Source organism: Salmo salar, chromosome ssa20 (genome assembly GCF_905237065.1).
Source record: "Salmo salar chromosome ssa20, Ssal_v3.1, whole genome shotgun sequence".
NCBI classification, from domain to species: domain Eukaryota; kingdom Metazoa; phylum Chordata; class Actinopteri; order Salmoniformes; family Salmonidae; genus Salmo; species Salmo salar.
This window is the reverse complement of record NC_059461.1, coordinates 43,713,707-43,727,527: the sequence shown is the minus strand read 5'-3', so window position 1 is coordinate 43,727,527 and position 13,821 is coordinate 43,713,707. Positions and strand designations below refer to the sequence as shown.

The 13,821-nt window shown below is 44.6% G+C and overlaps 1 protein-coding gene across 11 annotated transcripts in view; it reads right to left on the bottom strand.

Moving 5' to 3' along the window:
* lrch3 (leucine-rich repeats and calponin homology (CH) domain containing 3) overlaps positions 1-13,821 on the bottom strand; it is a 94,628-nt gene that overhangs the window by 40,047 nt on the left and 40,760 nt on the right. For all 11 annotated transcript variants that reach the window (XR_001322928.2, XM_014161925.2, XM_014161926.2 and 8 more), the window contains 5 exons: positions 11,843-11,969; positions 11,574-11,679; positions 9,184-9,320; positions 8,903-9,012; positions 6,612-6,705 (listed from right to left, as the gene is read on the bottom strand). Coding sequence is in view for 10 of the 11 variants with exons in the window: in XM_014161925.2 (XP_014017400.1) it covers positions 6,612-6,705; positions 8,903-9,012; positions 9,184-9,320; positions 11,574-11,679; positions 11,843-11,969 (574 nt within the window). In the remaining variant the exon portion in view is untranslated. The remainder of the gene's footprint in view (positions 1-6,611; positions 6,706-8,902; positions 9,013-9,183; positions 9,321-11,573; positions 11,680-11,842; positions 11,970-13,821) is intronic.

Below are 13,821 nucleotides of genomic sequence, written 5' to 3'. Positions count from 1 at the left end.
TTGGTGTGCTTGGACCATGTTAGTTTGTTGGTGATGTGAATGCCGAGGAACTTGAAGCTGCTCCACTACAGCCCCGTCGATGAGAATGGGGACGTGCTCAGTCCTCCTTTTCCTGTAGTCCACAATCATCTCCTTTCTCTTGATCACGTTGAGGGAGAGGTTGTTGTCCTGGCACCACACGGCCAGGTCTCTGACCCCTCCTTATAGGCTGTCTCACCGTTGTCAGTGATCAGGCCTACCACTGTTGTGTCATCAGCAAACTTAATGATGGTGTTGGAGTCGTGCCTGGCCATGCAGTCATGGGTTAACAGGGATTACAGGAGGGGCCTGAGCACACACCCGAGGGGCCCCACCTGTTGAGGATCAGCGTGGCAGATGTGTTGTTACCTACCCTTACCACCGGGGGGCGGCCCATCAGGAAGTCTTGGATCCAGTTGCAGAGGGATGTGTTTAGTCCCAGGGTCCTTAGCTTAGTGATGAGCTTTGAGGGCACTATGGTGTTGAACGCTGAGCTGTAGTCAATGAATAGCATTCTTACATAGGTGTTCATTTTGTCCTGGTGGGAAAGGGCAGTGTGGAGTGCAATAGAGATTGAATCATCTGTGGATCTGTTGGGGCGGTATGGAAATTGGAGTGGGTCTAGGGTTTCTGGGATAATGGTGTTGATATGAGCCATGACCAGCCTTTCAAAGCATTTCACGGCTACAGACGTGAGTGCTACGAGTTAGTAGTCATTTAAGCAGGTTACCTTCGTGTTCTCGGGCACAGGGACTATGGTGGTCTGCTTGAAACATGTTGGTATTACAGACTCGGACAGGGAGAGGTTGAAAATGTCAGTGAAGACACTTGCCAGTTGGTCAGCGCATGCTCAGAGTACACGTCCTGGTAATCCGTCTGGCCCAGCAGCCTTGTGAATGTTGACCTGTCAAGGTCTTACATCAGCTACGTAGAACGTGATCACACAGTCGTACGGAACAGCTAATGATCTCATGCATGTTTCACTGTTACTTGCCTTGAAGCGAGCATAGAACTTATTTAGCTCGTCTAGTCGACTCATCTCACTGGGCAACTCTCGGCTGTGCATCGCTAATAGTTTTCAAGCCCTTCCACATCCGACGAGCGTCGGAGCCGGTGTAGTATAATTCGATCTTTGTCCTGTATTGATGCTTTGCCTGTTTGATGGTTCGTCGGAGGGCATAGCGGTATTTCTTATAAGCTTCTGGGTTAGAGTCCCGCTCCTTGAAAGCAGCAGCTCAGTGACATTTTGACGGCCAACTAGCTGAAACAGTTTGAGAGGGTTTATCTAATGTTCCTTTGTTAGATTTTAGCTCATCTTGATCTGGCTAGCATTAGTTGTTGATGTTATTGTTGACATACATAATTGACAGAGAGAGCGAGCCTACTTTTTCATGGTTGTTTGTTCAAAAGGACTGTAAAGTTGTCAAATGTAAGATGACTCCCCTGGTATTTGCATAAGTCCATTCAGGTGTATTTTGTGGCTTTTGGCGAATGCGTTCTAATGATCTAAAGTTGCTCTGTTGCAACTGCTTGTAAACACACAGTCTAGTTCAAAGTGAATGATCCCAGGCCTGTGGCAAATGGCTTGTTTGCATAAAGGCCTACTGCAGCTCTGACTGGCTATGGCGCACCAGTCTGCGTTGACTCCGGTCCTTATTTACCAGTGTCTATTAATTGTCTAAACCCATGGCCGCTTTCCCACTCTATATTGCTATAGAATTTTCACAAATGCCTTGGTATATGTAATTCCCAAACATTCTAAGAATTTATGAAAACTTTAAAATTACCATATCTAAGCACTTGCATGTCCCAAAAAAAGAATACTCTTTTTTTTATTCTACATGGGGGTGTAATTGGGGGTGTCAAATCGGAGGGCCTACTGTCTGGACCTCTGGCAGTCTCTATGGGGGTACCACAGGGTTCAATTCTTGGGCCAACTCTTTTCTCTGTATACATAAATGATGTCGCTCTTGCTGCTGGTGAATCTCTGATCCACCTCTACGCAGACGACACCATTCTGTACACTTCTGGCCCTTCTTTGGACACTGTGTTAACAACCCTCCAGACGAGCTTCAATGCCATTCAACTCTCCTTCCGTGGTCTCCAACTGCTCCTAAACACAAGTAAAACTAAATGCATGCTCTTCAACCGATCGCTGCCTGCACCTGCCCGCCTGTCCAGCATCACTTCTCTGGACGGTTCTAACTTAGAATTTGTGGACAACTACAAATACCTAGGTGTCTGGTTAGACTGTAAACTCTCCTTCCAGACTCACATTAAACATCTCCAATCCAAAATTAAATCTAGAATCAGCTTCCTATTTCGCAACAAAGCATCCTTCACTCATGCTGCCAAACATACCCTCGTAAAACTGACCATCCTACCAATCCTCGACTTCGGCGATGTCATTTACAAAATAGCTTCCAATACCCTACTCAACAAGCTGGATGCAGTCTATCACAGTGCCATCCGTTTTGTCACCAAAGCCCCATATACTACCCACCACTGCGACCTGTACGCTCTCGTTGGCTGGCCTTCGCTTCATAATCGTCGCCAAACACATTGGCTCCAGGTCATCTACAAGACCCTGCTAGGTAAAGTCCCCCCTTATCTCCGCTCACTGGTCACCATAGCAGCACCCACCTGTAGCACGCGCTCCAGCAGGTATATCTCTCTGGTCACCCCTAAAGCCAACTCCTCCTTTGGTCGTCTCTCCTTCCAGTTCTCTGCTGCCAATGACTGGAACGAACTACAAAAATCTCTGAAACTGGAAACACTTATCTCCCTCACTAGCTTTAAGCACCAGTTGTCAGAGCAGCTCACAGATCACTGCACCTGTACATAGCCCATCTATAATTTAGCCCAAACTACTACCTCTTCCCCTACTGTATTTATTTATTTTATTTATTTTGCTCCTTTGCACCATATTATTTATATTTTATCTCTGAACTTTCTTCAAACTACAAATCTACCATTCCAGTGTTTTTCTTGCTATACTTTATTTACTTTGCCACCATGGCATTTTTTTGCCTTTACCTCCCTTATCTCACATCATTTGCTCACATTGTATATAATCTTATTTTTTTTTTTTTCTACTGCATCATTGATTGTATGTTGTTTTACTCCATGTGTAACTCTGTGTTTTTGTATGTTGTCGAACTGCTTTGCTTTATCTTGGCCAGGTCGCAATTGTAAATGAGAACTTGTTCTCAACTTGCCTACCTGGTTAAATAAAGGTGAAATAAAATAAATAAAAAAAATTGAACAGATTTTAATAACATTTCATGAGGCTAAAATGCTGACAGTTCCAATTTAAGGTCAACCCCGTTATGTGAACTGAACTCTCGTTTTAATATGGTGAAACCATAGATTTTATAAACATTGAACATCTAATAGTTAAATCACAGAGTAAAAGCAGGTGAGCTGGTTCTACTCTTTTTGGCCATTTTCTGGTGTTTTGTGGTGGAAAACTGAGCAGGTCGAGCATAACACGTCAACCCTGTTACCCATAGAAAGATTCATAAAAGCGCAAATTGTTAAAACATTTCTAGACTGAGACGTGCATTTAATTGTCCCTCTCTGATGCACACAACAAGATTCACTTCATTGGCACTTACTATAGTACTCTTTATTTAACCCCTAGTTAGTATAAGAAATTCTATTTTTTTTACCAAGTTACACAACCCAAAAATTACTAGGAGGACCCAGAGTTACTTCTAATCTTACCCAAGTGCCTAACCGTGTGTGTGTGTGCCTGCCTTACCTAGTTGCCTGACCATCTTGTATGTGTGTCTGTGTCTTAGGTAGTTGACTGACCATCTTGTGTGTGTGTGTGTGTGTGTGTGTGTCTTACCTAGTTGCCTGACCATGTGTGTGTGCGCCTTACCTAGTTGCCTGACCATGTGTGTGTGCGCCTTACCTAGTTGCCTGACCATCTTCTGTGTGTGTGTGTCTTACCTAGTTGCCTGACCATCTTCTGTGTGTGTGTGTGTGTTTCTTACCTAGTTGCCTGACCATCTTGTGTGTGTGTGTGTGTCTTACCTAGCTGCCTGACCATCTTGTGTGTGTGTGTGTGTCTTACCTAGCTGCCTGACCATCTTGTGTGTGTATGTGTGTGTGTTACCTAGTTGCCTGACCATTTTTTGTGTGTGTGTGCCTTACCTAGTTGCCTGACCATTGTGTGTGTGTGTGTGTCTGTGTCTTACCTAGTTGTCTGACCATCTTGTGTGTGTGTGTGTGTCTTACCTAGTTGCCTGACCATCTTGTGTGTGTGTGTCTTACCTAGTTGCCTGACCATCTTGTGTGTGTGTGTCTTACCTAGTTGCCTGACCATCTTGTGTGTGTGTGTCTTACGTAGTTGCCTGACCATCTTGTGTGTGTGTGTCTTACCTAGTTGCCTGACCATTGTGTGTGTGTGTCTGTGTCTTACCTAGTTGCCTGACCATCTTGTGTGTGTGTGTCTTACCTAGTTGCCTGACCATCTTGTGTGTGTGTGTCTTACCTAGTTGCCTGACCATCTTGTGTGTGTGTGTCTTACGTAGTTGCCTGACCATCTTGTGTGTGTGTGTCTTACCTAGTTGCCTGACCATTGTGTGTGTGTGTCTGTGCCTTACCTAGTTGCCTGACCATCTTGTGTGTGTGTGTGTGTGTTTCTTACCTAGTTGCCTGACAATTTTGTGTGTGTGTGCCTTACCTAGTTGCCTGACCATTGTGTGTGTGTGTGTGTGTGTGTGTGCCTTACCTAGTTGCCTGACCATCTTCTGTGTGTGTGTGTGTGTGTGTGTGTGTGTGTGTGTGTGTGTGTGTGTGTGTGTTTCTTACCTAGCTGCCTGACCATCTGGTGTGTGTGTGCCTTACCTAGTGGCCTGACCATCTTGTGTGTGTGTGTGTGTGTGTGCTTTACCTAGTTGCCTGACCATCGTGTGTGTGTGTGTGCCTTACCTAGTTGCCTGACCAACTTCTGTGTGTGTGTGTGTGTGTGTGTGTGTGTGTGTGTGTGTGTGTGTGTGTGTGTGTGTGTGTGTGTGTTTTCTTACCTAGTTGCCTGACCATCTGGTGTGTGTGTGCCTTACCTAGTTGCCTGACCATCTTGTGTGTGTGTGTGTGTGTTTCTTACCTAGTTGCCTGACCATCTGGTGTGTGTGTGTGCCTTACCTAGTTGCCTGACCATCTTGTGTGTGTGTGTGTGTGTGTGTGTGTGTGTGTGTGTGTGTGTGTGCCTTACCTAGTTGCCTGACCATCTTGTGTGTGTGTGTGCCTTACCTAGTTGCCTGACCATCTTGTGTGTGTGTGTGTGTGTGTCTTACCTAGTTGCCTGACCATCGTGTGTGTGTGTGCCCTACCTAGTTACCTGACCATCTGGTGTGTGTGTGCCCTACCTAGTTACCTGACCATCTGGTGTGTGTGTGCCTTACCTAGTTGCCTGACCATCTTGTGTGTGTGCGTCTTACCTAGTTGCCTGACCATCTTGTGTGTGTGCGTCTTACCTAGTTGCCTGACCATCTTGTGTGTGTGCGCGTCTTACCTAGTTGCCTGACCATCTTGTGTGTGCGCGTCTTACCTAGTTGCCTGACCATCTTGTGTGTGTGCGTCTTACCTAGTTGCCTGACCGTGTGTGTGTGTGTGTGTGTGTGTGTGTCTTACCTAGTTGCCTGACCATCTTGTGTGTGTGTGTGTGTGTTTCTTACCTAGTTGCCTGACCATCTTGTGTGTGTATGTGTGTGTGTCTTACCTAGTTGCCTGACCATCTTGTGTGTGTATGTGTGTGTGTCTTACCTAGTTGCCTGACCATCTTGTGTGTGTGTGTCTTACCTAGTTGCCTGACCATCTTGTGTGTGTGTGTCTTACCTAGTTGCCTGACCATCTTGTGTGTGTGTGTCTTACCTAGTTGCCTGACCATCTTGTGTGTGTGTGTCTTACCTAGTTGCCTGACCATCTTGTGTGTGTGTGTCTTACCTAGTTGCCTGACCATCTTGTGTGTGTGTCTTACCTAGTTGCCTGACCATCCTGTGTGTGTGTGTCTTACCTAGTTGCCTGACCATTGTGTGTGTGTGTCTGTGCCTTACCTAGTTGCCTGACCATCTTGTGTATGTGTGTGTGTGTTTCTTACCTAGTTGCCTGACAATTTTGTGTGTGTGTGTGCCTTACCTAGTTGCCTGACCATTGTGTGTGTGTGTGTGTGTGTGTGTGTGCCTTACCTAGTTGCCTGACCATCTTCTGTGTGTGTGTGTGTGTGTGTGTGTTTCTTACCTAGTTGCCTGACCATCTGGTGTGTGTGTGCCCTACCTAGTTGCCTGACCATCTTGTGTGTGTGCGTCTTACCTAGTTGCCTGACCATCTTGTGTGTGTGCGCGTCTTACCTAGTTGCCTGACCATCTTGTGTGTGTGCGTCTTACCTAGTTGCCTGACCATCTTGTGTGTGTGCGTCTTACCTAGTTGCCTGACCATCTTGTGTGTGTGCGCGTCTTACCTAGTTGCCTGACCATCTTGTGTGTGTGCGTCTTACCTAGTTGCCTGACCATCTTGTGTGTGTGCGTCTTACCTAGTTGCCTGACCGTGTGTGTGTGTGTGTGTGTGTGTGTGCGCATTCTCACCTCGTTGCCTGACCATCTCTTGTCTCCACTGTCCACGCTGTTGAAGCCAGAGTCCAGTGCACCGTATGGCCGGCCAGGGTACAGCTCCTCCACACTAAGAGTACAGAAGATAAGATCAACTTCAAGATCACCTTGAGAACAGGATGTGGGTCAAAACACAACGTCAAATGCTTTCAAACACTTGAGCTGCACTTTACTTTTATTTTACTTAAGCAGGGAGTCATGCAGAGAGCACGGTTTCTTTTGCAGATGAGCCCTACATGAACACATCAATAAACAACATTACACTATACATACCTATATACACAACATGTCAACAGGAAACAAAACACAATCATTTGAAACAAAGCAATTTATTGAGTTGCAGTACAAGTGCAAAATCAAGGAAGTCACTTGACCCAGGTACGGTGTGTGTCACTGAGAAGTGGATATGTCTGTCTGTCAGAGTATGGGGACAGCGACAGTATCTACAGTGCATTTGGAAACTTTTCAGGCCAATTGACTTTGTCCACATTTTGTTCATTTACAGCCTCATTCTAAAATGGATTAAAAAAATACATTCCTCAGCAATCTACACACAACACCCCATAATGACAATGCAAAAAATAAATTATTTATTTATAAGTATTCAGACCCTTTGCTATGAGACTAAGGCCAACAAGCCCTCAGTCCAGCCTCTCTCAGCCTATTGCGGACAGTGTGAGCACTGATGGAGGGATTGTGCGTTCCTGGTGTAACTCGGGCAGTTGTTGCCATCCTGTACCTGTCCAGCAGGTGTGATGTTCGGATGTACCGATCCTGTGCAGGCGTTGTTACACTTTGTCTGCCACTGCGAGGACGATCAGCTGTCCGTCCTGTCTCCCTGTAGCGCCGTCTTCGGCGTCTCACGGTACGGACATTGCAATTTATTGCCCTGGCCACATCTGCAGTCCTCATGCCTCCTTGAAGAATGCCTAAGGCACGTTCACGCAGATGAGCAGGGACCCTGGGCATCTTTCTTTTGGTGTTTTTCAGAGTCAGTAGAAAGGCCTCTTTAGTGTCCTAAGTTTTAATAACTGTGACCTTAATTGCCTACCGTCTAAGCTGTTAGTGTCTTAACGACCATTCCACAGGTGCATGTTCATTAATCGTCTATGGTTCATTGAAAAAGCATGGGAAACAGTGTTTAAACCCTTTACAAAGAAGATCTATGAAATTATTTGTATTTTTACGAATTATCTTTGAAATACAGGGTCCTGAAAAAGGGAGGTTTGTTTTTTTGCTGAGTTTATTATGTGACTGAAGGGAAAAGGTGCGTGTGTGTAAAACTATACTAGAGTGACTATGCAGGTCTGGATAAATAAACTTGAGTTGCGTGGCTGGCTTATGTAAAGGAAATGTTACTTTGCGCATCTTGTCTTTGGTGTCATAAACATTCCTTGGTTCCTGCCTGTGCCTGGTAAAGATATGAGGGGCTGTCATGACCTCCTCCTTTAAACTATTTGGCAGAACGCCCAGAACATGTTCTTTAAATTAAGATAGGAGAAGGTGCCAAAAATGCCAGAACCAACTCTATGAAACTCTATGAAACTAAATGGGATATCCCGATTAGTGCTACTCAGACTTTCACTATGGTGCATCAAGTTTGTTGGAACCTCTCCAGCGCACTGATAATAAACAATGATTCATTTAAGTTTGACTATGAGTGTCCCTGTGTAAGAATGTCCACAACACCTACCTGTCGCAAAACTTTTTGAAATGGAAAATTATTTGCAAGGACATGTAGAGTTTTCTTATTGGACAAATTCAGGTTGGTCCCTCCCTGTTTTGACCTGCTTGGTTTCTAGGAAATACACCCCTGAGATCCAGTGAGCATGATTAATTTTGTATCCTGAGTGTTTGCAAGGTTGTTGTTATGGTACCCCCCATTCTCAACTCAATGGATAAACTCCCTCTTTCAGCTGTGCTCCCTCGTAAACTCACCTTTCTCCCTTTTCTTTTTAACACTCCCTCACTTCCCATTGATCTCAATTTCTATGTCTCCTCCCCAAACAGTTTCTAGTAAAGTACCTTAACATTTACAGAAGGCTCTGAGAAAGCATGAGAGATTGTAGAGCAGAAAATATCACAATTGTGAGGGAGAGATAAAAGTAGAGATACTGACAGAAAAAGACAGGAGCAGGGAGATGTACAGGAAAGAGTACCCCCTCTTTCTGCCTCTCTCCAGCTGTTCCTCTGCACACAGCTGCTTCCAAGACTGGCTTCTGCCATATTATTGGCAGTGGAAGCGTGTGTGTGCAAGTGTGTCTCACCAGGATCCGAAGGGGAGGGGTCTCCTGTCGTAGTCTGGGAGCTCAGGTGTAGTCTTGCTGGCCTCATTGTTCAGATACTTAAATATATGGATCATCCCCTTTATACAAATCTGGGAATGACAGGGAACGAAACACATGATAGACAATAGAAGGAACAGTTTCACTAGGTTATATTAACACGTGTGGTGCAGGTCAACTGTATAGTCAAGCTGAGAGTGTTTCCTAGTCACTGACTAGGAGCAAAGGTGTGTTTATATAGTCAGACTGTGTGCGTGTGTTACCTGTGCAGGTGGGTTCTGTAGTGGGTTGTTGTCCAGCACGATGCTCTGTAGGTGGCGCAGGTTGCGGTAACACACAGGGATGGATGTCACCTTGTTACAAGAGAAGTCCAGACGCACCAGGGGCAACTCAGACAGCTCTGTATGGACATAGGACACACAGGTTAACTTTAATCCCCTAGAGTCCATGTCTCCAATGCTTCCCACAGTTGTCAAGTTAGCTGGATGTCCTTTGGGTGGTGAACCATTATTGATACACACGGGAGACTGTTGAGCATTTTAAAAAACAGCAGCGCTGCAGTTCTTGACTCTCAAACCAGTGCACCTGGAACCTTCTACCATACCCAGTTCAAAGGCACTTAAATATTTTGTCTTGCCCATTCATCCTCTGAATGGCACACATACACAATCCATGTCTCAATTGTCTCAAGGCTTAAAAATCCTTCTTAAACCTGTCTCTTCCCCTTCATCTACACTGAATGAAGTGGATTTAACAAGTTACATCAATAAGGGATCAGATTTCACCAGTTATTTTTGTCATAAAAAGAGCAGGGGCTCTAAATGTTTCCTATACTCAGTGTTAATGGATGTAGTTTAGTGCCCAAAAAAGGGGGGTTAAATATCGGTCAACTAAATCCTGATCTTTCTTATTTAACCCCCCCCCCCCCAAATGTGTGTTGTCAAGCTCTAACATGCCAGATTTATCTAATCAAGAAATTATGGTATTTTTTTATTTCAAAATATACTTTTGTGTGTGGTCCAGGTGGTTGTGTGTGTGTGTCTGTGTGTGTGTGTCAGTGGAAGACCATCCTCCTCAGTGAATTTAATACAAAATAAATTGTATAGCATTTCAAAAGTTTTCCTTTTTAGATAAAACTATACTAAATATAATCACGTCATCAAATAACTGATTAAAAAAACACTATTTTGCAAAGAAGGTCAACAGTAGCCTCAACAGCACGCATTAGGGTAGCACCATGGTGTTGACGGAAGACAGCTAGCTCCCATCCTCCTCTGGGTACATTGACTTCAATACAAAACCTAGGAGGCGCATGGTTCTCACCCCCTTCCAGACTTACACAGTAATTATGATAACTTCCGGAGGACGTCCTCAAGCTTATCAGAGCTCTTGCAGCATGAACCAACGTTGTCCACCCAAACAAAGGATCAGAGAATTAATCTAGTACTGAAGCATAAGCTACAGCTAGCTAGCACTGCAGTGTATACAATTATATTTATTTTACCTTTATTTAACTAGGCAAGTCAGTTGAGAACAAATTGTTATTTTCAATGACGGCCTAGGAACAGTGGGTTAACTGCCTTGTTCAGGGGCAGAACAACAGATTTTTAGCTTGTCAGCTCAGGGATTCGATCTTGCAACCTTCCGGTTACTAGTCCAATGCTCTAACCACTAGGCTACCTGCCGTCCCACCCCACCAAAATGTGGTGAGTAATTGACTCAAAAGAGAGAGAAAGGAAATCGTTTTACAGTTTGGAACGAATTAATTTCTTCCAAAATTAAGAAGAAGCAAGAGAGAAAGAGATTGAAAGTGAGAAAAAAAAGCAGCTAACTAGTTCAGCCTACTGAAACACCCTGCTCAAACAGAGGGATGCTATGTTAGCTAGTTGGCTATGACTATCCAACGCAACACTGGAACTCTTCCAAGTCAAGGTAAGCTTTTGGTTTTACTCATTTATTGCCACCGAGGCCAGCTGGTGGTTTACTAACACATTAGTTATATTACCTATGCTGACTATGACGTTGCTTTTGCTAATATGGTGACAACAATGTAGGCTGTTTGTAGAGGTTTGGCTGAGAACGTTTTTTTTCCTGGCCTGGTCACATACAGCTGATTTGTTGTGCATTGAAGCGAAGGGAAGAAGAATACAACGTGCGAAGGGAAGAAGCAAAGGGAAGAAGAATACAACGTGGCTGTTATGAGAGTGAACTCTATTCATTCCGCCGATTCTGTTGAAAAATGTTTCTTAAACAGAAGCAAACAGAACAAAATGGGGATAAACATATCTGAATTTGTCAAATAGAAACTCGTTTGCAACTGTTGGACTAATGATTACACCCTATATCAGCTAGATGCAGGCAAAAGTGTGGAAAGCGGTATTCAATGTCACTGTCACCTCAAATTTTCTCTCGGGCTGTGTGCACCTACGTTGTACTGGGTGAATGGAATATGAATGGGAGTCATCCAACATGCTGTAATAGAAATAAGGCCATGCTCATAAAAAAATACAAATAAACGGCACTGAGCGCCACTGCTGTGTGTGTGTGTGTGTGTGTGTGTGTGTGTGTGTGTGTGTGTGTGTGTGTGTGTGTGTGTGTGTTGAGCAGTGCAGACACTGCGTCGGGCCAGGTGGTTGAGTGTGTGTGTGTTGACCTGGGGGTAAGTGGGCCAGGTGGTTGCGGCGGATGTTAAGGTCTCGCAGCGAGTCCAGTCGACCAACCTGAGGAGGGAGTGTCTGGATCTCATTACAACTCACGTCCTGGAGAGAGAAGGAGAGGAAAAGGATGGACTGGTTAAACTGTAATCAAACCACAACACAAAGACTACCAATAAGGGGGGGGGAACGGCAAATCAACATGGTGGTTTTGACACTAAAACCCACGGCCAATTAAGCCCTACTGTGTGCATCTGTCTGTACTGACCAGTTCTGTGAGCTGTAGTAGTTGGCCCAGCTCTTCGGGAAGGGAGACCAGCTTGTTGTTACAGGCGATCAGGACTTTCAACGGCAGACTGCACACCGGGCTGGGCAGGGTCGACAACTGGTTTCGACTGAAATCCGGATGAAAGAAAGAAAAACAGAGGGCGGAGAGAAGATGTAAGAGATGTTTTTGAGTAAAGCTTAGTAAATGTATGTCCATTCAAATAGTTGTGATGGTGGATGTTTTCTTAAGTGTACTGGCAGGAAAATGTTGATTATTATTAAACAAAGTTACAATGTTCAATGATGTTCTTGACATTCTATTGCTATTGTCTGGGAATACTTCCTACCAAACAGGTTGATGTTACAGACATGTTGTGACGTTTCTCTATGCCCAAAACAGATCGCATTAATATTGGTTTATGAATGAACATGTTGACGTTCCAAATGATACACTATTCCATATTTATTGCACTACTTTTATAGGGAATAGGGTGCCTTTGGGATGCTGACCATCTGTTTTAGGCATCACACATCTTTACACAGGTGTGTTGTATGCATGCATAGGCCGTCTTTCTACGGTTAAGTGTACAAGTGTTATGTCAAATTTGTAAATAGATATGTCCATCAGAATTTACTCCACTGTGTGTTAATCACCATACAGTGGGGGGGAAAAAGTATTTGATCCCCTGCTGATTTTGTACGTTTGCCCACTTACAAAGAAATGATCAGTCTAGAATTTTAATGGTAGGTTTATTTGAACAGTGAGAGACAGAATAACAACAAAAGAATCCAGAAAAACGCATGTCAAAAATATTATAAATTGATTTGCATTTTAATGAGGGAAATAAGTATCTGACCCCTCTGCAAAACATGACTTAGTACTTGGTGGCAAAACCCTTGTTGGCAATCACAGAGGTCAGACGTTTCTTGTAGTTGGCCACCAGGTTTGCACACATCTCAGGAGGGATTTTGTCCCACTCCTCTTTTCAGATCTTCTCGAAGTCATTAAGGTTTCGAGGCTGACGTTTGGAAACTCGAACCTATGGGATTAAGGTCTGGAGACTGGCTCGGCCACTCCAGGACCTTAATGTGCTTCTTCTTGAGCCACTCCTTTGTTGCCTTCGCCGTGTGTTTTGGGTCATTGTCATGCTGGAATACCCATCCATGACCCATTTTCAATGCCTTGGCTGAGGGAAGGAGGTTCTCACCCAAGATTTGACGGTACATGGCCCCATCCATCGTCCCTTTGATGCGGTGAAGTTGTCCTGTCCCCTTAGCAGAAACCCCCCCCCCAAAAGCATAATGTTTCCACCTCCATGTTTGACTGTGGGCATGGTGTTCTTGGGGTCATGGGTAGCATTCCTCCTCCTCCAAACATGGCGAGTTGAGTTGATGCCAAAGAGCTCCATTTTGGTCTCATCTGACCACAACACTTTCACCCAGTTGTCCTTTGAATTATTCAGATGTTCATTGGCAAACTTCATACGGGCATGTAGATGTATTCTTGAGCAGAGGGACCTTGCGGGCGCTGCAAGATTTTTGTCCTTCAAGGCATAGTGTGTTACCAATTGTTTTCTTGGTGACTATGGTCCCAGCTGCCTTGAGATCATTGACAAGATCCTCCCGTGTAATTCTGGGCTGATTCCTCACGATCATTGCAACTCCACGAGGTGAGATCTTGCATGGAGCCCCAGGCCGAGGGATATTGACAGTTCTTTTGTGTTTCTTCCATTTGCGAATAATCGCACCAAATGTTGTCACCTTCTCACCAAGCTGCTTGGCGATGGTCTTGTCGCCCATTCCAGCCTTGTGTAGGTCTACAATCTTGTCCCTGACATCCTTGGAGAGCTCTTTGGTCTTGGCCATGGTGGAGAGTTTGCAATCTGATTGATTGATTGCTTCTGTGGACAGGTGTCTTTTATACAGGTAACAAACTGAGATTAGGAGCACTCCCTTTAAGAGTGTGCTCCTAATCTCAGC